The 24,733-nt window shown below is 37.8% G+C and overlaps 1 protein-coding gene across 1 annotated transcript in view; it reads right to left on the reverse strand.

Annotated features, from left to right (window-relative positions):
* Window positions 1–2,257: 2,257 nt before the first annotated feature.
* The window catches only part of ttv (exostosin glycosyltransferase 1 ttv), a 96,279-nt gene continuing 73,803 nt past the window's right edge, over window positions 2,258–24,733 (reverse strand). The window contains exons 4-8 of the mRNA XM_089250452.1: window positions 10,519–10,770; window positions 10,279–10,374; window positions 5,871–5,960; window positions 5,376–5,536; window positions 2,258–2,933 (exon numbers count right to left, since the gene is read on the reverse strand). Coding sequence (XP_089106578.1) covers window positions 2,567–2,933; window positions 5,376–5,536; window positions 5,871–5,960; window positions 10,279–10,374; window positions 10,519–10,770 — 966 coding nt within the window. The 3' untranslated portion in view covers window positions 2,258–2,566. The remainder of the gene's footprint in view (window positions 2,934–5,375; window positions 5,537–5,870; window positions 5,961–10,278; window positions 10,375–10,518; window positions 10,771–24,733) is intronic.

Consider the following 24,733-nt stretch of genomic DNA (forward strand, 5'->3'; position numbering starts at 1 on the left):
TATATCATGCAAATACATTTTTTTTCCTTCAAACATTGTAATTTTTCCGAAAAATATATGCTCTCTCTCTCTCTCATGTATTTATTTATAATATATTATATAGATAAATATCTATAACAAGAGAAAGACACTTATTACATAAAGAATGTACTGCGAGGAAAAAAAAACAAAAAAATTCAACGAAAATCTCCTATATAAAATAACAAAATTTACATATTATTTATATATATATATATATATTCAAATATACAATTTTTTTTCTGATTCTTTGTCGTTTATTTTTACATGATATAACACCATGTTATATCCTCCCTTTTTATGGCACATTTAAAAAAATCATACAAAATCAACATTCTTTACCCCAGTCTTTTCGTCTAGACGCATTTTAAATTACACAAAATGACAAATCACATAACATGCGGGGAGTTTTCTCAGTCTCTTTAAAGGATAATATTCTTGGCAATATACACAAAAAATATCTTTCTCTTTGTGTCAATAAAAAGTGAACAATACGATACACAAAATAAAAAAAAGAAACTAATGTTTCACACACGAGTGCCTGATTTTCAAATATATAATGTGGGCCAAAAGTTCATTACATGCTAAAAAAAACCGATTCAAAACCAACCAATTTACGTACAAGATGTGGTTTGTAGTAAAATGCTACTTCAATTCTTTATTCAGGATAGATTTAAAAATTTCGTGCATAGGTTATGCTGTACCATAAAAGATCTAACAACAGAGAAAATACTGCAAACAGTAACATATTAGAGTTAAGAATATTTTTTCTGCACACCACAACCATAATTTGATGTCTGCATCCCCCCCCCCTTTGTAATTTGAGTGATATCTATAAACAATACTTAATTGCAGTCCAGGTGTTTGGTCAGGTGTATTGCGGCAGAGCAGGGTTGTTCATTACCTAACCCTACGGAGTCCGTGCAGCTCAATGAAAATTTGAAAAAGAGCTACTTGATATTCGAAGGCGGTAAAATTAATTTTAATGGACAATAAACTATACTGCTGTATTTATTGATGTAAGATGCTTTCTAGATTGACAAGTATAGTCTTCCAAGCACGAGAGATGAGACTTGACTATGTCAAGTCAGATGATTCTCTTATTTTCTGGAAAAAGCCCAAACATTAAAGTTTACTTGTTGATGAGTGTTTTCAATGTACAATCGCTTTGCCAAAAATAATAGAATCATCTGACATCAGGATTGTTAGCCAATTTGATCTAGTGCTTGAAGGACTATACCACTGATCATTTGAAACTTCATACTAAACCTTTGTGAATCTGGATGTCAACTTACAATTCTAAATGCCATAGTACTACAACTTGTCACCAGCAGGGGTTCATTTAAATTTTTAATGTGATCGACAAATGTCTGAAAGCTAGTGTGAAATTATTAATTGCATCATTCATGTCTTCAGATGTTTGATGCAGAAAGAATAAAAACGGAACAGTGCAATATGGCTATAAGAGTGAAACTTATAGATATTTTATATTTGAACATACAATTCTCGATCATTCTAAGCATTTTAATGTAGATCATGCTATCACAAACTTATCAGTATTTTTAACTTTTCAAATGCACTATGGACTTTTAACCCACCCTGTATATAGTGTTCAATTCAGAAAGGATAGTAGTGATGTCATAACAAATCAGATTTGCATCAATGTTTTGGGAATCGTAATTTACTCATGTGACCAAAGTGCATCTTCAAAATTTTATACAGTGCAGGCCAAATTGAAACTTTCAAGGAATCCTAAAGGTTATGAAGCTCTACTAAACATATGTTATCAAAGAGCTCAGCAGCTATGCATTAAAAACCCCTCACCTAAAGGAATGCATATTCAGTAGTTTGGGAGCCGATATGGTCCTGCTAGAATATTGAATTTCCCAACATGTTGCAAGCACATATTATATTATGGACATGAGACTGCAACTCAACCTTATAATTACTGCATTTGCTTAAGAGTTAATCTTAATGTTGATTCAAAGCCATATTATTGTTCAACTCCTAATTAATTATTGAGCATTATTTATCGAAATTCTGTCAGTGTCAGCGTAATAGAAATGTGACATATATGCTTTCATATGTCATGTGTGTGGACAAAAGTTTACTATTAAATGCTCATGCACGATTATTAGCAGAAATTAAGGTAAAAAAAGAATATTTCACATTATATATTGTCCCACATACTTGCAGTTTAAGTAGTATGCCTTACATAGCAGGATTGTAGAAAAGAAATAAAGCCACATAAAAATCAGACACTCATATACAGGGCGAATCTGGTTCATATATTACTTTTACATAAAAAACAAAAACGTTCAAAAGAATAAATCAAACAAACAAGTAGAAATTGTTCTCGCTGGCGATCAATCATACATCAACAGAAAAGAACACATCTAGGATGAGGTTTTTTTTAGAAATCGGACCGTCAATAAAACGGAAAACAGATGTGTAATGAACATTCCCCCCTCCCCGAAACTTCAGTTTTCATAATATTCATTAATAATTAAAAAACAAATTTGTTAAAATCCTACAGATGATGCCTTCACTAGCTGCCCGTCAATTCCATCTTTCGGTATTTCTTCCTCAAATTCGACACTGGGTCCTTGAAGAGCACTGGGTCGAACCTTGCACTCGACCTCACTAAAGGCATGTAACCAAAAACTTTGGAGAAAGTGTTCACGCACGATTGACGCTGTACGAAATGGTCTGGATCGTTCCAAGGGGAAGGAAATATCCTGCTGCCTGCGAGCATAGATTCCTTGTATTGCTTCCGCTGGGTGACTTTGATTGGGGGGAGCTTGGTCACGTGACTGACTAGGAAGTTCATGAGAATGTCCTCGCAATTCTGCGACTGTTCAACCGTCCTCAGAATGGTGTGGCTCAAGTAATGGGTGTAGAGGAAATGGTAATACCTGTTGATGAGAGAATTACACAAAAATTAATTTTGAAAGTAACGAGAACAATGTAGCATTATAATTATATAAAGCCAAACTTGCTGCTTATAAAAACAGCACAGATATTAGGATTTTTTTTTACATATAACAAAGTTTTCCAATTTTTTGTTGATTTTGTATTGCTTATCTATGTTTATCAAGAGAAGTTTGCATACAATAAATATTTTTGCTTTTTGATGACAAGAAACGGGTGTTATTTTGGAGTCACCTGATATACACTTCAAGTAGGTATGATCTTGGAAGTGTGGAGTTAGGAATAGGTGCTGGCTCATTGCTCCACTATTGTGAGTTACCATAGATTCAGATCCTCTGAACTCAACTGCAATAACCAATCTAGAAAGATGCTGAGATTGAGTACAGTGTTTTGGTTTGAACTTTCGAAGTGTTTTCATGTGAACTCATCAAGTGGCATGTTGGCACATTTCGCTGTAAGTTACAAGAAATGTTAACAGCCAATGCGAACTGTTTTCAAAATGTCAGACATTATCCGCATTTGTATTAAACAAATATTATTTATGACCTTCAAACAAAGTGCAGAATGATAAGATCATTTATCAGTCCCCCCCCCCCCCAAAGTGAAGCAACAACTTTTGGGGAAAGAAATAAGACAAACACTGATCCTATTTTTTTTATGTGAAAGGTTTGGTGGACCATGAATATTTTGCCTGAATCACAAACAAACCATAGACTACAACTTTCACGTTGATGTGCTAAAACGTTTGCGGCAGGTGATTCGATGCATTGTCCCATCCTTATTTGTACACCTCTCAGCTGTGGTTCTTATTTCAGGACAACTCAGGACTCTATACCATTGTATCAGTTCACGAATATCTGGCCAAACATGGCATCCTTGATCCACTAATCTATCACAGCATGATTTTTTCTTTCTCCATGTGAAAATGCCACTGAAAGGGAACTTTCTTGATGATATTCCAGCAATCCAAACAGCTGCGATAAATGTGCGGAAAAGAAATTCCAGAGGAAGCATTATCTGCTTGTTTGTTAGACATTCAGAAAAGGTAGTAGCAGGGCATAAATAACCAAGGGGAAACCACTTGGACAAGACCTAAGATCATTAGTTGTTCTGGTATACCATGACTTCAGTAATTTTTTTTTTTTAAAAAATCCAGTCCTGGAATTTTTCTGACAAAGCTTGTATAAAAACAAAAAGAAAAGTTATAAAAGCACCACGCACTGCATTTACAATGAAGCACAGTGTACCCCTTTCGTTGCTCATGGTTTTCAGTAATGAAAATAAAACCATTTGTCATAATCAAATGTTATTCCATACTGACTTACTTTCACGTAGATGAAGCATGGTGAATGCACAGCAAGTTTTGGAAGTGGTTCACCATCAGTATTAATGCATATGCCTGCACATACCTCTCTATGTTACGGAAGTGGCATCATGGGTTGCATTCCCAACTTATCACAGCAGAATACCACCATGAAAAAGCTATCATGCTTCTCATACATCCAAGGTAAAATCAGTAGCAAATTTTATATCATGATCACCCGTTGGATTTTTTGGAGGAAAAAAACACAAGCAAGTAAACTGCTTACATACAGCAGAACCTCTCATTATAACGGACTAATAAAGGCTTACAGTCCGTAAACATGGGTGCTCTGCATGCACTTACGCTTATGCAAAACACAACTATCAATGTTCAATCGCTTGCTTGGAGATACTTTTTAAACTAAGTTAATACTTTTTAAATGCTTGAAATTATAAACTCGCCATAAAAATATTATTCATTATTACAATTTTTTAAACTGTTCATTAAAAATGAAGTCTATTACAATGATTTACTTTGCACGCAGATCACCATTGTCTAATCATTGATACTTAAAAGATAAATTTCTTGGGGAAATGGACAATTAAATATATAGATGGACACACTACCAGGCTTTAGTCAAGAAATAAAAGAAATCACTTTCATCCATTTTCAACAGATGGAGGCCACTTACACAAAACCTAAAGCTTCACTACTCATCTACACCATTGTTCATTTTCATAACATTTTTTTTCTCTCAAATGAAGAAAAAATACATAAAGAACAACATAAATATTATAAAAGGTTTTGAAATTCTTCCAAGACATAAGTATCAAGGCATTTAATTTCTACAAGAAACCCATATTTCATTTAACTCATTCCTTATAAGGGAACCTCAATATTCCTATTCTAATGCCAAGTACAGTATTTTCAATATGGTTATGCAAGGTAACCCAAACTCTGAAAGACATCAGGACTTTGACCAACCTCTAAATTTTCCAAATATTTTTATGCTTTTTATTTAATAAATTAGGACATTTGCAGCATCAAAGTGAAAAAAAATTCTCGAAATGCAATTATCTCTAGTTTACTTTCCCTCCACTCCATTTATAATGGAAATACTCACCTGTGGTAGAAAGCTGCTCCAGTAAGGATTATGGAATAGTCGTTGGTCCACTTTGAGGTATAACCCCAGCAGGAGCGACTGTCATCCCAAAAATGTGACCTAGCTGGGTACCCAACTATTCTCTCGGGAAAAGACTGCCAAACTTTGAATGCAAAGTCCATCTGCAATATCGGTTTACAAAATTTTAATCTTCATTCATGTTACAGAGCACATAAATTCAAGCAGAAATGACCAGAGAATAAACATGTATAATTGAATGATATGCTTGCAAGTTGTACGTGAAAAAGTAAATTACAAAATAGGGAGCCGAAATTTAGCTTTTTACCTAAAATTAAAAATTTTACAATCAAAAAGAAAGGATTCGGCTAATTGATGAAGAAAGCCAAAAGAAAATGTCAAATCAAGAATTTTTTTTAAACACATAGATCAGACATTCAAGTGAGTTTTATTAGAACTCTAGGTACTTTCAGGTGATGAAAGAAATAAAATACTCACTTCTTCAGTAGTGAGGAGGACATCCTCATCCAGGCTTAGGACTGCATCAGTCTGAATCAATGGATGTGGAAAGAAACGTGAACTGATTGTCTGAAAAGTCAAAGAAGAAACAAAGTTAAATTCCACAGAAAAAAAAGTTAACATGAAGACAAACAATAAAAAGAAAATAGTTCAAGAACATTGCAAATAAATAATTTCAATATCACAATAAATTAATTTTTGTTTGAAAACTATAGTAAACATAATGAAAAAAAGATGATTCAATCACTGCTAGCCAGTGTTCACCAATGTGTATCTAGATGTGCCATTCATCCATCAGAATTCAATTTTACTTCTCCAAATTTTGTTGAGTGAAAATGCTCAATTAGTCCAAGTAAATATTAGGTTATTTATCTCAATAAAGCTATTCATCGCTGATAAAAAAAACCCTTATAATTTTAAAGAGGACCAAAATTTACTCTTCAAAATTATTTTTTTGAATAACATTGCTGATAAGAATCTAAAACAACATAGACGCATGTACATACCAGAGGCATGTTTATAGGATGGAGAGATTCAGCGGGCTATGTCCCAGGGTGGCAAGTTCCGATGGACAGAAAATTTGGATTAAAGGTAGCCAAAAAAATCAGACCAGAACCGGAGAATGCAGGAAAAATTTGTATAGCCCACAGATGACAGAACCATAAACTCGCCTCTGAGCTATACTAGTGTGTATTATAGACTTAGCACTGAACAGGTGTTTTTAGTCTAACAGACATTTTTCTCATTGAACTTTCTTTGAGAAATTATTTTTAGCAAAAATAAAAACACGTAAATAAATTAATTGTGAAATAAGTACACATTCACTATACCAGAGATGAATTAATCAAACTCTACTGCAATCATAATTCTCATTTCTGCACGATTTTTTTTAGAAAAAATTTTAGATTGAGACAAAAAATTACCAAAAATCACAAGATTATGTACAAAATCAGAGCTGGAAACAATTTTAATAGTTCAATGTAGAACAGAAAATTTCGAAAAAGGTGCATGCCATAAACTGTGGTTAGCTGGGTTAAACAGGTTAAAATTCGGTGCATCATTTTTGAAACAACCGGTAGTATTCACTATCAAAGCTATTATTTTCAGATTGAGTAAAATCGCCAGTAACTTTTTTTTTGCATTTGCAGTAAGGTCATCATTCTGACTCACCTGGGGTGCCTGCTACTTAGTCATTGGAAAAACTTGGGTTATTAATAGGGAATCGATTAACACATTTTCAACTGGTTAATCAAAAACTTTTGATCGTTAATCAAATTTTAAGTGAACATTTTTTACAACTACGTAATAAGTGATGCTTAAAAAAAATATTTTTTATTCATTTCATATACCCATTTGTTAGGATTAAATAAACATAAAAATAAATTAAGAAATCAAGGCTGCCTGCATGAAGCAATTTAAGATGCTGAACACGTTATTTGTCAAACCTTGGATTTCCTTCGCTTGGATCTTGTCATATAAATCAGTTACTTTAGGTTAATCACTGAATTTGAGACTACTTGAAATCTTCATACTGTTGCTTGTCTTTCTAGAAAATCTTGCTGGATAGTACCTGTTAGGAGAGGAGCTGATGCTTCCCTAATACAAAGGCCACAACAGGCAAACTGCCCAATGAAGTGGGCGAAAGAAAAAGTGCAAAAACAAAAATGTCAAAAATACACCAAAGAGCCAAAAAAACTGGTACACCTGCCTAATAACGTGTAGGGCCCCCGCGAGCACGCAGAAGTGTCGCAACACGACGTGGCATGGACTTGACCAATGTCTGAAGTAGTGCTGGAGGTAATTGATACCATGAATCCTGCAGGGCTGTCCATAAATCCGTAGGAGTAAGAGGGGGTGGAGATCTCTTCTGAACAGCATGTTGCAAGGCATCCCAGATATGTTCAATAATGTTCATGTCTGGGGATTTAGGTAGCCAGCGGAAGTGTCTAAAGTCAGAAGAGTGTTCCTGGAGCCACTTTGTAGCAATTTTGGACGTGTGGGGTGTTGCATTGTCCTGCTGAAATTGTCCAAATCTGTCGGAATGTACAATGGGCATGAATGGGTGCAGGTGATCAGACAAGAGATGCTTACGTACCTGTGTCCCCTGTCAGAGTCGTATCTAGACGTATCAGGGGTCCCATATCACGCCAACTGCACACGCCCCATACCATCACAGAGCCTCCACCAGCTTGAACAGTCCCCTGATGACATGTAGGGTCCATGGATTCATGAGGTTGTCTCCATACCCGTACACGTCCATCAGTTCGAAGCAATTGGAACCGAGACTCGTCAGACCAGGCAACGTGTTTTCAGTCCTCAACAGTCCAATGTCGGTGTTGTCGGCCCCAGGCGAGGCGTAAAGCTTTGTGTCGTACAGTCATCAAGGGTACACGAGCGGGCCTTCGGTTCCGAAAGCCTATATCGATGATGTTTCGTTGAATGGTTCGCATGCTGCCACTTGTTGATGGCCCAGCATTGAAATCTGCAGCAATTTGCGGAAGGGTTGCACGTCTGTCACGTTTAATGATTCTCGTCAGTCGTCGTTGGTCCCGTTCTTGCATGATCTTTTTCCGACCACAGCGATGTCGCAGATTTAATTTTTTACCGGATTCCCGATATTCACGGTACACTCGTGAAATGGTCGTACGTGAAAATCCAAATTTCATCGCTACCTCGGAGATGCTATGTCCCATCTCTCGTGCGCCGACTATAACATCACGTTCAAACTCACTTAAATCTCGATAACCTGCCAATGTAGCAGCAGTAACCGATCTAACAACTATGCCAGACACTTGTTGTGTTATATAGGCGTTGCCGACCGCAGCGCCGTACTCTGATTGGTTCCATATTTCTTTATTTGCATACGCATGCCTGTACCAGTTTTTTTGGCTCTTCAGTTTATATATGGATTACATGAAAACTTTTCTTCACAGTAGAGACAATGAATTCTGGTCTTTTGTCTTCTGAAATGTGCCCATCAAACTTAATTTAGAACTGAAATTTCTGTATCGCCAATTTTCATTAAATGAACCTTTATCCCCCAATGCCCAAAAATTTAATTTTAATTAATACATTGATTCAAATATTTTTAAATATGATCAATCATTTAAAATGCTATGTCTGAATGACTGAAATGTATTTTGTAGGAGGTAATGGGAACCTTATACATCAACCCTTGGTTGCTCCACACACACATAAAGGGTACGGCTCCTTATGAGCTGGGATCTTCAATTGGAAATTTGGAATTTTGGTTAAAGGAAATTTGAGTTTGATGTGAGGTGAAAAGTGTATGAGTAAGTGTTGTGCCGAAAAATTATTATGTATAGGAATTTAAGCCATCAAAAACTGGTTCCGTCACATAAATCAAGCTAAATTACAATTTTTTCTGCGAATTTTAATTGGATTGATCAAGTTATGATTAACTCGACTAAAATTTTTTAACTGCGATTAACCGGTTCGATTAATCAGACAAGCCCTAGTTATTAAATATTAAAAATAATCAGAGGAATAAAAATTTTTACAATTCTGTTTCTGAAATTTCGGGTATTTGACGCGATGACTAAGGTCTGGTCATTTTATACAGACAAGGAAAAATTATACCGGAATTTACGATTTATATATATACATCGATTCCAAAGGATTCTTCCCGTGAGGTTAGTGCACTGAATATTCTGTGACCAGGAACTTATGTGTGACCCCCCCCCCTCCCAACGTATTTATGTTGTCAAAATTGCTGCTTCATGGTTGCCAAGCTAGGAATTGCTTTAAAAGTGTGCGGCGCAACAACTCCCTGTAGCGACTCCGTATGGTGCTTGCGTACATATGTCCATATGTGATTTTGGATTGTTATTTGTATGTCTGAATTGCTCTTTCATTTTGGCGATGTTTTACTGAATCACCCTGTATATCGATCGTTACGATTCGCAGTCATCACCCCGTTGGCGTATTTTTTGTGATAACTATGGCCATTTCTAATTATGGTTAGCTACGGCAAACCTAACGATCAAAGAAATCTGAATATCGATATCTTAGGGATCGATGTATAGAGAAGTGCGAAATTCGGACGTTGACCAGCGAACTGGCCGATTCCGGGCTTTGGCAGTAACATATACACATATATCTGATATCAAAGTCAGGTCCATGTCTGTGACTTTTATGGTAGCCAGTGATATGCTTGTGCCTCCGCATCACCTCTCTTCCACAGGTATATGCAACACAGGTAGTCAGGAAAAATCCTACTATAGGACTGAAAGGTTTCAGTGCCAAAAAACTACGTTAGGTAGATGATGTCTTATATCGACTTGAGCTGCCCTTGGATTCAAATGCACGTTACCCCCCATCTGAAATATAATCCTACAGCTATAACTGAACAATCAGTCATACAAACCTTGTGCTGTGCCTGGATGATGTTGATGGGTACAGGGGATGAAGGCCACTTCACCGAAGATGCCGGTATGGTCTCGCTGTTCCATACCACCACGATCTAGAGGGAGGAAAAAAGAAATAAAATTACTATTTTCTAATCAAATATCACCACCGGGTCGTCTCACGAACATGGTCAACTCCAGATCGCTAGGAAAAGATAATAAAGGAAGACGGAATGATAATCAGCTGAAGGTTTGCTTACCCTGGCGGCATAGTGAGACTTCGCGACTGTCTTGAGCAGCCTCTGGAGGGGAGGATGAGGTGATGACGAGGCCATCGAGACGTAGATCACGGCGGTGAACTTGGGCATGGGTTCCACACCCAGCCTCTGAAGGTAGAACGGAAAGTCTCGCAGGGAATCCGAGAACTGCGGCAACGTCGCCAGGGCACCAGGGTGAGTGTTCCAGATGAACGAGCTCCTCTGGAGCGGGGCTCGAACCCTCTCTTTGATAATCTGAAAAAGGATGAAGCGAAAGAAATTTTTTAGGGTACAGTAATTAAAATTAGAGGCGTACACTTATGACAACCCGAAAACAAAAGAATACAGAATACTCGAAAATACAAGGCTGATTCATCCGCTATCGCTAAGCCAATCGCTGTTCTACAATCCTGCTTTCTTTCCCCCTCTTCAAAATTTCCGACACATCACTTTGAGAGGTAAGCCTGTTCTTCTCAAAGATGGACGACGAGTCCACTTTCCTTCATAGGTGCCTTAGCGCAAACATAAACGGTAGGAGCGGTAGCCCAGGTCGATAAGATGCTCGCCTAAAGTACCAAAGGATGTTTAGAGGTGTCGCGAGTTCGATACCCGGTTCGTCCTTGTCAGAAAACTTTCCTGACACAGGGGTACAACAAAAAAACGGCGACTTGACCGCAGCAAAAAATTGCTACCGCAGGGAGTTCCCCCATCGAGGGGTTAGCGCACCAACCTCTCGACGAGTATAAAAAAACAAGCCTGCCGTTCGGAATCGGCAATAAATTGTAGGTCACGGTCTAATTAGCCCTCGTGTGCAGAAAATGACCGTGGTGCGACAAAAATGATCAAAATGATAGGAGGGGTTCCATACAACCGAAATTTGGGTCCGTTTTTCTGACTTCACAAAAAAAGACCCTACACAAAAAAATCTGGACATACTCCTGATAACCAGCACAAAACATTTTGGCATGCACTGACTCATTAGAAATTCCCCACAGGTATACTAGCGAGGTGCAAGTCATCTCTTTTAACCAGTGGTTCTTAACCAGGGGTCTTTGAAGAGACTGGATGTGAAAAACCCAATTAACAAAATTCAATTAGTTGTTTTAAACCATAAAGTACATGTAGTTTTTTGTACAACATACTTGCTTACCACACATGAAATAGCTTCACTGCAACTTCATTAACACTTTCGAAGGGTACATAATGCAAGAATATCGATGTTATTAAACACCCTCGATAGAATAAACACTGGTGAGGAATTCAAAAATATATGGGTGATATTTAGTTAAATATAAAAAATATCATTACAGTGGTTTCGAAATATTCTAAAAAAAAAACGTTATAGAAGGATTCCTATTTATATCGAGTGTCGTTCGTTGTAGCGAGGTTTCACTGTATTATTCGGAAGGTGGATTCATGGCCTTCATTTCATTGGCGGGGAGGGGGGGGGTGTCACAGACTTTCATCTCATTGACACAAAGGGTCCGTTTAACAAAAGTGAAAAATACCTGTTCTAAGCTTTGCTTTTTCTTTGAAGGGCCTTCTGGAATTGAACTCGGAGCCTTCTCCAAGAAAGACGCCAGTGACAAAAAACTTTTGACTGACTTTTCCAGGACATAGTCACCGTCAATGATAGATAAGCTGATATGAATTCCAGAAATTCTGTATGGTCCTCAGATTCCAATTTAGTAACCACACGTAGAAAATTTTAGGCTCCAATACTAATTTCTTAGCCGCCATGGAAACCTGGAGCCTGGGATTTGCCCATCTCTGTTGTATAGATCTACGGATATCACATCACATCCGGGAGGGGGAAAGGGTAGTACGAGTTTTGCTTATTTTTTTTCCTCTTAATTATATTAGGATAAAATAACAATTTCGCGATGGCGTCTGACAATTTTAAAACTAGTAAAAATGAAAAAACTTCGCGACCCCTTAAAGATTGCTATAACCCACTTCGAAAGTATTTGAAAACGATAGTTTCGACGAGAAGAAAGTTCCAGATAGAGACTAAGTCAAATGATCGGAAAAAAAAAATCTCAATTCACCAAAACATCTCCGAAAAGACACCATAAAAACACACACACGACAAATAACTCTTCTCCGTCATCACCATCGTCATGACAAAGCTAACTGTTATACAGAAAACGAAATAGGCGCATACATATCCCTTTTAAGATGGGACTTTTCAAAAGACATTAGAGAAGAACATTCAAAAAACATCATCTTATCCGGTATACGTTATAATGCTCAAACACGGGGAGAAAGGAACGAGTTTCCTCCGCCCACGAGGAAATCGCGTCAAATTGCCCATGAATATACGAGCAAAAAAAATATTTCCTCTCCCTCCCCTCCCCCCCCCCCCCAAGTTGGAAAAAACTACAACTCTAATTTTAGAAAAACGCCCATATATACGCAACAGTGTCTCCCTTTCCCAACAACAAAACGTATCATATTTTCGGAGAAAAACATTCAATAAAAACTCAAAATCACGCGAATATATATGTAAACGCATACATACGTAATGGGACTCTTGCTCAGCTTTTTCCAAACCCCCAACCGTCTCAAAACCATTTCCAAATGTCTAAAAAAGACATTTTCCAGAGCAATATAAAACAGAAAATAGCGATGCTCTCAAACTCTCCAAGCAAATGAGGCTGCATGCAGATATACATACAAGGAGCAGCGAAAGAAAAGAAAAAAAAAATCATTCAAGGATTTCGGTAATTGATACCGACACAACATTTATGACATCCGTCGTCACCAGGAATCCCAACCAACCCTCCTAGTAAAGCATCAAGGATTCCCAAAACGTGGAAAAAGAAAACTTTTATTATTATTATTTTTTCTTAATAGCCGTCGAGAAGAGATTAGATTTAATCCCTAGTGTTAAGGAAGAAGAAAAACCTCACAAAATAGAAATCGGATTTTTCTGTTAAACCTCTTTTTTTCTTTATATAAATTTTTTTCCCCTCCCAAGTACATAGCGATACACATACAGCAGATGGTTTTGAGTCCTCAAGAAACGAGAAGCTAATAGGATTTCTTTTCACCCCTTCGGACAAACGGTTTCTTTCGGAACTAAAATTATCCACCCTTTTCTACCCAATGTTTCCCTCCGAGATGTTTTTTTCTTTTTTTTGTAGAAACCGAATTCCACTGTTTCTGGGGGATGGGGACGAAATCAGATAAATACGGAAAATATACTTAATCCCATTTTTTTCTTAAAAGGAGGAGATAAAATTGCTGGGAACTCGAAAAGTGTTTCGTGTTGCATGCTAGCGTGTATGTGACACGATGCGCTGGAATTCTCGAAACATCGGATCTTAGTTTTGGACGAACGGGTGGGAATGTCACTCGATTCTGGAGGTTCCACCACGTTTTTTTTTTTTTTCTATTCAATATTTATAATACGTTTTTAATGAAATTATTCAGAAAGACTTCATCGACAATCTACGAACGAGGTCGACACATCATTTCATCTAAGATCACTTCGATTGCTTTTCGTCATCATTGACAAAAACCGTACTTTCGGCGTTCACAACGAACATTATCATATAGCATTCAAATATCAACTGCAGTAAAAACTCGCTACAACGATACCCGATATAACTATAAATCGTTCTACAACGACATTTTCGATAATCTTGTTTAAAATTTCCTATAGTCCAATGTTAAACTCTCTTTAAAAAATGATAAATTCCTCAATTATCAATATTTTTGTAAACTGTTCCAGCGATATTTTTTACACATCTCGCTCATAATCACTTTCAATATATTTTCAAAATAGTTGCCTATTTTATTCTCTCTAAGGTGTCCTTTTTTGTGTAGTACACAGAAGTTTTATGCAGTAAAACCCTTCACAAAAATGAAGCATCTGACGGAATTCTATTAATCAGCTAATAAATTATTTTTTTCAGACGAATAACAACTTATAAGTGAATTTTCTGGTGGCGCTAAAAAAGTCGATTTAGAAGACGTGCCAACAAAATATTGAATTCGGTGACGCGCGATGATGATAATGCTGGCTCTCGATAGACTATTATTTACTGAAGGTTTAGTTATTTATGTTTTCGTGAGAAGGCGCGTATACGTTGAGGAAACTTTCCCCACCTCCTTGCATATGTTTTTCAGATTGCTGTGTTTAGGTATATACGACGGATAGACCAAAAAAATAGGTATTTGTGCTATGTTACAGAGATGCATTGCAAACATAGAAACATCACTTTACGAATAGATTTGTGTGTGGAAATGGGGTTAGGATTACTCCACTACTAAACCACACATGCACCTCGTCCATATTTCTCTGCGGAATCTCTAATGAATTTATACATGTTGGAATGTGCGTGTCGGTGTTGTGAATATGACTTAAAGTTTGTTTCTGTGCGATTCTTATGTGTAAGGCTGCCATCTGCCATCAATTTTTCTAACTATGAGTGAAATGCGATGATCGACGATTTTATCGTTGTAGGCCTGTTGCTCTCTGTGGCGAGACTTTTTTTAACGGGAGATCGGCTCGCATTCGCGCCTCAAAGTTGGGAAAACACGGAAAACCAACTTCAGCCGACCACCACAGAGGAGACGGTGGAGGTTCGAACCCGGCTCCTCGTAATGCGCATCCGTCACTATGATCACTCGATTACCACAGCGGTGGGTATTAGGATTACTGTAAATTGCACATACGAATGTCAATGAGCTAGTATAAATCTCAGCCAGAGATACGTACATTTTTACATAATTACAAGGAATGGTAGGAATGCATTTTTTTCGTGATTAAAAGTCACCAGTTTTTTTCTTAAGTAGGTGGACACGTGGTTGTGCACGATCCTTTCAATTTTTTTCCAGCCTTTAATACGCATATAAGATTACCGACAAGTCGAGACTGTCATAACTCATGTTACGAGTAAAAACTTGTTGCTAAAAATGCTTCAACTCGCAAGCAAATGTTCGACTAACAAGCTTCGAAAGTAAAAGAAAAAGCCTATTTGAACCACGAAAGATTACGTGGTTCGTATATATTTACGTATTCACAGAACGAAGACTACATGCCCTAAACAAAGCATCTGACACAAGCTGCTACTACTACGACCACACATGCATCTCATTGACATCCTCAGAGGAACTTCCTCTTCCAAACCAAGCAAAACTCCGGTCTATCGCCATAGGCAATTCCCTATTGGGCGAGTTGTGTAGAAACCGTGTGTGCGCGTGTATACCTATTACAGTACGAGTGCGTGGGCCTATGCAGTGCAGTGTGAGAATTTTTTATGCAGCCATCTATACTTCAAATTGTGTAATGATTAAGTACCTTGTAGGTCTGTTGCTCGATGTAGAAACTTTTGAGCGTCGAAAATCGGTTAGCATTTGTGCCTCGAAGTTGGAAACCAACATCAGCCGACCAGCACTGAGAAACGACCACTCCGAGGAACCTCTAACGAATAATGATGCATGAAAGAAAGTGTTGCGTATATGCGAACTGAAGCTCGTTTTCAATGAGATTCCCCATCCATATCTCCGAGGCATGTTTAGAAAAAGTTCATGGTCACATATGCGAAGATTCTCAAACCTCTTCAGAAATTTATAAGCCCACTCTCGGAATAACACCACAGAATTCAGCTTAAATTTATAAAATTCAAAGTAAACAAAATTGTTGGTAATGCGACGTCGATAGTTATTACACGAAGGGAGATCTCTACATTCAAAGTACATACGTGATTAAATTATGATCGATCGATGTTTCCCGACCATGAGACGAACCATTATTGAAGCGCTTTTGAAACTTCATAAAACACTCAAAGACAGACCCTCGAAGGAATTACTCTGTTACACAAAACTTCTAGGTGCCAGGGCAGTTGAGTAAGCGAACCAAGTACAATCCTGAATGAGCAGAAAACCTTCCACATCTATTCCTACCATTATTCGATTTTGTTTTTCAAAATATATTTTCTTTAAAAAAATTTCAAAGTAAAAATCCACTAGAGACAATTACAACGGAGATTACACAAGTCGGATAATCCATTCCTCAAGCACTAGAAGACGACGACACAGGAGGAATCAAAGAGAACATTTCTTACACGACGATTGCACAGCGGCAATGCAGATACTAGAAATCAATACGTCGTGCAAAAAACCTACTATCGAGAACGCCACAAATGACAGTAATTTAGTCTAATACACCTAGAAAAAAAAAAACGCTTACTTCTCACTAACGAGGATTACTTAGGTGGATCGGGATTGATTAAGCAATCAGGAAACTATAAAGGGCACTCGAACGCGAACATTGGCCAGATATGAACAAACACTCGCTTTTGAGACGAAAATTGGTACGTCAAACGAACAAAAAAAAAAACCCTACATTATTCTTCTCAGTAGCCAGGTACGTCTGTATCAACTCCTTAAGGAGGAATGTCGACTTGCCAGCAACATGCACACAAAAAAAGTTCTGCAGCGCATATTAACTGGATTACCATCATCGTCCGTTTGAAAAGTTTATTCACTGAATAACAGTTCCAATAGGGACAGAATCACTTCCAGTTCAGCCAAGAGAGAGACTCATCTCTCCCTCTTTCTCTGTTGGCGGAATTTCCTGCCGCGAGGTTCGATTATTGGATTATAATTAGGATCGACAGCCAGGACATTTTAAAGGAAGATGGAAAGCCAGCATTAGCCGCAAGGCCCCTCTCTTTCTACATGTATAACACACATAAGTACGTGTCATCAATGATAACGGTGCGGCTAATAACAACACTCAGACAAGTGTAGGGGGGATAAATGACACATACACACTCACAATTATTAAGTTATTTCTTTATATATTTTAAACGAAACAATCGATCCATAGCAGAAACATGCTATTACTTCAAATTGCAAAATATTTTCCCATTCTCTCGTCCTCATACAAATGTGTAAATTAAAATTTTCGGCATTCAAGCGGAAACGTGAAAGAAAAAAGGGGGAAATAATGATTTGAAAGGCCATAAGCCTCATCATTTATGACAATGGTCGAAATTCCACCAAGTCACGCCCGCGTCTTTCATTACGGGCTTTATTCTTGAAAACCACTGTCTGCCGAGTCTCATTACGGTTCTTTCTTTGATGGGAAGAAAGATATATCAGTACAACACAGATAATTCAAATACGGAAGGGGAATAAGCCGAGCACGTAAGTACCTTTTTGAATATGAGAGAGGCTATTTTTTTACTCTCCTAAAAGCCTATTCCAGTGATGAAAAATGCGGTGAATATTTCAAAACTCAACGTAATTGTGGCACGCGGACATTTTTGTGGCGTATTATTGATGCAAGCACGTAATTGGTTTCTTGGTGAAATCAATTTATCATCGTAAATTTTCACATTTCTGTTGCTTCTTTGATCATTTTTGTCGCATAGTGGTCGTTCTATCCTCATGATTGACTTTCATTAGACATTATTGAGTTGGTATGTTACAATACCACGGACTTCACTGGTCTACGAAGATGGAATAGGTGGTCCGTACGCAGACTTAAAAATTTGATTCTAATTATTTGTAACAAAGTTTCCGTACTAATGTGTGATTCAGCAAAAAAAAAAATAAATAAAATCATCTCTACATACTAAAAATATTGCAAAAATTGCAAACTATAATGACTACCACTACTACTCAACCGAACATGTATCTTGTACATATTCCTGAGAAATTTCTAACAAATCGGTACACGTCGGAACGTGTATCTATATGCATGGCCCTAACGTATTTATGTCGACAGAGTTGTGCTTGTTTCGTGTTCTTGCTGGTGCCATCGATCGCCCATATTTTGAAAGGATGAAAAATTATTGAATTTTCATGTTATGTAAGCATTATGTTAAAGGTCTTTTGGCCTTTGAAAACCAAACACACCCCCGCTTCCCATGTCATTGAGATATCGAAGCGTTCCTGGAGGATGGGTGTGTTTGGAAATTTTATTAAATATCTTCAGAATAATAAATACAAATATTACATATAGATTGCACATATAAATTCACATATAATCAATGTTCGTCAATGGACGTATCATAATATACGGGGGAAGAAATTAAAGAACTCCGAAAGGTATAACCGCCCGATCACGCTCATCTTATAAGTAAAGAGTTGATTTGAATAATCGTAGTATCGCCAAGACTAATTAAGATTGATTGTCTCTGGAATATAATCTCAATTTACAAGTTGATTAGACATTCGTCAGTACAAAATGTCGATAGGCGCAACGTCGTTTGGCTCTCAGTAGATGAGTTTCAGCGACGAGGCCGCATATCGTATATTCTAGTAGGGTCCGGGCGAAAGCACCTAGCTGGTACATAATCGTCATCAGCACCTCGTTTACGCTTCGTGCCAACCCATTTGGTGTGGATATGACGAAGATTTTTGTCCAGGAATTGGATCAGCTGGCGAAGTCGGCCGAAGTTGATTGGGCTCTGTAGTACGCGTCGCTTCCAGCAAAGCTTTCCATTATTCGGAATGTGGCCGAAATGGAACCGTTTAGTGTGCGGGCAGGAACACAGATAATGCTGTAATGTCACGACTTGACCACAAAGACACTTGTCATTGTTGGACTTTTTAAAACGTTCTAAATATACTGGTAACGGACCATGCTCTGTAACCATAATAATCTTTTCGCGCGACCAAATGAAAGGATGCCAGCGAACATGCCGTTGAATTCTAGCGTCTTTTTGGACGTTATGATCCCACTGTGCTTGCCACTTTCTCAACAGCTCACTCTTTAATTGGTGGCTGCGTGGCAGTAAGTGTTGTTCCTCTGTGGTCGAACTAGTGGCATCCTTGGCCAGACGATCAGCCATCTCATTACCTGCAATTCCTGAGTGAGCTTTAACCTATATTATACGAATCGAATGATGGGAGCAAAGTAGCTGTCGAATCCTACGAATATCCTGATGTGTTGAGCGGGGATCGCAGATAGCTTGAAGGCAAGAAGCGCTATCTGAATGTGCGGAATGTGACTAAGGAGAGACTTTTTCACATAGAAGACCGGCTCGCATGTTCGAAAACCACAGAAAACCAATGATATAGTGACTGCGATCAGTCACATTTCATGCCAAATTCCATACTGATGGCTACCTTAAATGACATCGTTATACGTGTGAGCCAACGGGGCTCGTAAGTCAAATACGGGCATCCAAAAGTATTTAAAAAAAAATGTGCACACTGTGTTTTCCTAAAAATTTTTCTTTCTTCAATAGTGTTATTTTTCTATTGGCGATTCGATTCAGTGTTTTAGCAATAGAAGACTCCTTTCGAGTCTAGTACTCCGCTCTAAAAACATTTGAAATCGAAACCCTCGAACCTGGTGAGACGTTTTGGCGATCGCTGCACTGACAGTAAAATGCGGCGTTTTTTTTAGAACTTGAGGGAATATTAGTAACATCAGGGGTTTCAATAATTAAACCCCCATAAATTAGTGGTCCGACGAATTATTTCAGATATCTCACTGGATTCCGAAAAGTTGAGAAGCGCTGCTTCGAAGTATTGTGGATGGCCACAAAATAGTGTGAAACAAACCAATCCGCCAGAAAATATCTGTAGCGCTATCAGTCGGAAAAATTTCGCATTAATTAACATATTTGAGGGAAAAAAAATGTACGCCCCGTCCCGATGCCACAATTACTTTTTCAACATCAAACGTGTTCTATTCGAACAAAGTCATTAAACTTCAAGACAACCATGTGTTGTCTTGAAATTAACTGCAACTGGAATCAAATCCTAAACAAAATAGGTTCATACCAATCTTGTCTAGAGTTCTCCCAGATTGAATACCTTTTTCGGTGAGCATTTTAGCGGGGATTAAAAAAAATGCATATAGTCGAACTTGGAAAATTTGAAGTTCAAGGGGACAGCAAAAAAGATCGAATTATCCATTTCCTCCATATAAGATAGCCAGACTGCCGCAACAACTCTTAATAATTAAATAGAAATGTATCGAATGCTATCACTTACTATGCCAATTTCCTCATTGTTGCAGCAATTAGTGTTTGCACAAAACGTATACGACCACGAACACAATTTCATTTGTAAATTTGTAATTTCCATTTGTTTTCTTCTGGATACTCTCAAACATTGACAAAATCTTCAGGTTGATTTAGAGCAGTGGTTCTCATTCTCTGGAAGCCCGCGGCCCGGTTGATTTCTTTTTTGTGAGTGGAAGGCCCGGTCATACACAAGATTAATGGAAAATAAATGGGCAAAAATGAAATATTGAACCACTCATGGCCCGGTGGTTGAGAAACACTGAGTTAGAGAATGAAAGATGCGATTTTCGAGCTTCAACAGCCGAATTTTTTTCTAACATGTTTATAGTTTCTGCAAATAATTGAAATACATATTTTGTTATTTTTTTACTTTCGTTTTCGTCTTTTTCATGAGAATATTCAATGTGACTATTTTTTAATTTTTAACCGCATCCGTAAAAGTCAACCACAATTTTTCTTTTATAGAGTTGAACAAGGGTATGAATCTCGTTTGGAAATGATGACAAATGTTGCTAAGCTGCATTGATATTTCAAAATAAATGGACAATGATGCTTAAAAAAAAAAAAAGACATGAATCTCCAAAACATTTTCACCAGACAAGTAAGTGACTGAGATTACAACCCTCTAGGTTTTAACAATTCTGTCTGCAGAGAAACTGATTACCTCTCACACACACTTTCGTATTTCCTGAGTACGTATAGTAGCATATGCATCTGCCATTGGCAGTTGCTAATGAAGTGATGCAAGATCTGGTAGAACTCCAGCAGCCCACGGGAAGACGAAAGCCAATGTGTGAGTTCAGAACTGGTAACGAAATATTTCTTCTTGCTTGAAGCCGCAACAAAAAGGTGCTACATATTATATGATGGTTATTGGCTACATATTATATGATGGAAAAGATCAGTAAGCCACGGGAAAAAGAAACGTCTGAAGACGTCTGTCTGAAGAAAAGACGACTGAAAGTCAAGAGAATTCACCAGGAATTCTGAGAAAAGAGACATTTTGCATACGATATATCTGAATCAATGTCCGAATTATCCAAAACATCAGGAAAAAAGTTCGCATTAAACAGTCCTGCTGAATTCAATGTTCAAATTAAAACTGAAGAGGAATTCCTAAAATCCGAATTAACCACGTGCCAATTATCGAAGTTCCACTGTATAAGGAAGAAGTCGTAGCACTGGAAAATGAATGACTTCAAGGATGCATTCATCTCAGAGCGGAATCAGACTTCGATTTTCCGAATCAACGTGAATCTACACGAAGAGCCGCACGAGAAAAAGACTTTACGACGTGCCAAAGTGGAAAAATCCGAAGAGAACAAAACAATAATAATAGTTATAACAATAGGAGCATCCGGTCCATAATATCGTTCTTGCATTTTGTGTTACGCGCCGGTAACCCCCGGAGGCAATTACAGTTTCCTCGCCGGCGAAAGTTTTTATATAATTCCTCTGCTTCGTTATATACCATAGAGATTACGTATAAGTGAAGCGAACAAATACAAAAAATAATAATAATGGCAGCCATTGTAAGGTAAAAAAACAACAGTAATGTTTTCCCGACAGCAGTACAATGGCGCGCAGATTGTTGAAAACAAAGAAAACCATTGTTTTTCCTCTATCATTCTGAATGATTTCATTGCAGGGAATTGCTATTTTTTCGGGTACAATAACGTGTGCCGCGGCACAACAGTTGAGAATCAATATCTCAAATTATTTTCAATATAATTTTACCCTCCCTAAGTGGCACGTTACACTGTTCAGGAATCTTTAAATAAGAGAGAGAGAACACATTTTGAAAGGGTTGACAAAGAAAAGTAAACTCGAAAATTACTTGGGCAGGGATGTTATGGGAAAAGCGCCACATGGCGACTGCTTCCTACTCCGCAATGAACACAAGGGCACGTTCACGAGTGTTGAATGAGAATGCTTGTCAACTGCTGAGAACACGTGTGCGTGTGGGAAGGATGAGACCCCGAGATGACTAAAAAAAATCTCTCGAGAGTATTCACACCCTTGCAATGACTGCGTTTCCTCGCCACGTGCTTCTTCCTGCAATGAGAGGCTCCGATCGGGATTCACCATAAGAAAACCGATACGGCTTCATGACTAACCACCCGATTACAACCGAAACATTGTACATCATCTAAAAATGTGAACCTTGGGAAATTTGCAAAAATCTACAATTGTGCACACATACACAAGGGAGAAAAAAGAATGATTAGAACACACTAAAAGACATTAACATCAGCATTTATTGCTGCGGCAAAAAAGAATTGAGTTCATAAAATATATTTTATCTTATTTTAGCTGTTTGTCATTTTCATTCCTTTCTGGAAGCAAGCTAGCCCTTACGACTTAGGGTGGGGTTAGTGAAATATAATGCCTACTGGAATGTACGATGAAAAACCAAGGAAACCACGTCTAAGCTGCCAACCCTGGAAAATTAGAAACTTTTGTGAAGATACCAATTCCAGTGCAAAAAAATCCTTAACCAAATAAACGGTTTTTTTTTGTGAACAAAGTAAGAATTTTTTCCTCTACAATCTTAAGCAATATAACCAAGAATTCCAATCGTGATCTAAAAAAAAAACATCGGCATCAAGCCTACAAACGGAACATACCTCTTAAAGCGGGACATGTGGTCATCCCAAACAAGGTTAATTTCATGCCATTGAAATGAAACAAAAACCGAGACGACGAAATATTAAATTCAGGAAATTCAATCTAAAATTTACGACAGTGCAGATGAATACTAAGAATAAGAATCCCCTTCACTAGATGCACAAACTGTACCATTATGGACAGTGGACAACCTACCCGTGTGATCAAAAGCCCCGGTCTCCCCACATCATTATCCTAAATCTATCTCTGAGACAAATTTCAGATACTCAGAGGGGACGGATTTAGGAATTCAGCTATATCAAAAATTGTGACTGCTCCTGACTAAATGACTACAGCTACACGACTATGCAACAGAATATTCCATAAGCGATCTATAGTTATCAATCGCTAACTAATGAAAAACTTACCGTAAGGCGTAAATATACTAACTGTTCAAAGTTGGTTTCACATTGTAACAAAAGCCCCACCTCGTTGGGTATTTTGTCTGTTGTGGCCTTGTATTTGTATATTTAGAAACTGTTTTAGAAAAATAAAATGAAGAGGGCTGCGTCATTGCAAGTAGTCAACTGAATATGGCTCTGAAGAGTTTCCTGGCACTCTCACAAGATAGCAGCTCTGTATACGTAAATTAGGCCTAGAGGAAGGTGAATTTTGGGGTGGGGGACGGGTTTTGGGTACGTTCCCTCACACCCTAGCGGCCCCATCGAGGAAGAAAAACATTTCTGCTCAAAGTGACAACTAATCGTTAAAAAAAAATGGCGTGGAAAACGGTTATTGGCTCTAGCGATAACACTGCGCATTAATGGCGATGATGAGTCAGAATGGATTTTTCCAGTGGCTATAGTAACAACTAACATTATGCATGTGACATAAGAAAAAAGAAAACAGAGTTAACGATTTATTTCCTTGTAAATTCTTTGGGAATAACTTTTTTTTTTTCTTGAAAAGTAGGGAATTTTTCGCAATTAATGTGAAAATTTGGGAGATATAAGAATTTTTTGTGAGTTCGGGAAATAGTGTAGAAATTCGGGAGACATGGCAGCTATGCACATCACTATCGGAATGCCTCGTATCCAAATATAGCACGCACTGTTGCCTAATATATATATATATGACTTGCACGAGTATCCGATCGGTAATCAGCTGGATTCATTCATTCTCAAGGATCCACAGTGGAGGGTCGATGGATAACGAAGATGGTGGGGGGGGGGGAAGAGTTAAATGTGGACGAGCGAAATGAGCCGTAAAATTGAATCGGTGGTCGAACATCCAATTACTTTAAGGAACCTGATCAGGCACCCCCCCCCCCCGCAAACTCAGTTCCAGTTCTTGCATGTACAGAGAGGGTGAGAGTAAAAGCTTCACCCCACCCTACTTAATTAACATCACCCTGATTACTGCTGGAACTCGAACTCGACTAACGCGTCCATCATGCTGCTACGTGAAAGACCAGGTTATACCACGTACATAATATACGGGTAAAGTATCACAATGTTACAAAGCACGCTTAGTGAAGCACGACAAAGTTGTTACGTACCTAGCAGTGAAAACGTTCAAATATAAACACTAATTTGTTTCAAGGGTTAAAAAAA

Source organism: Pholcus phalangioides, unplaced genomic scaffold (assembly GCF_987345545.1).
Source record: "Pholcus phalangioides strain wild (caught in Gottingen) unplaced genomic scaffold, Ppha-v1.0 ptg000024l_1, whole genome shotgun sequence".
In the NCBI taxonomy this organism is placed as follows: domain Eukaryota; kingdom Metazoa; phylum Arthropoda; class Arachnida; order Araneae; family Pholcidae; genus Pholcus; species Pholcus phalangioides.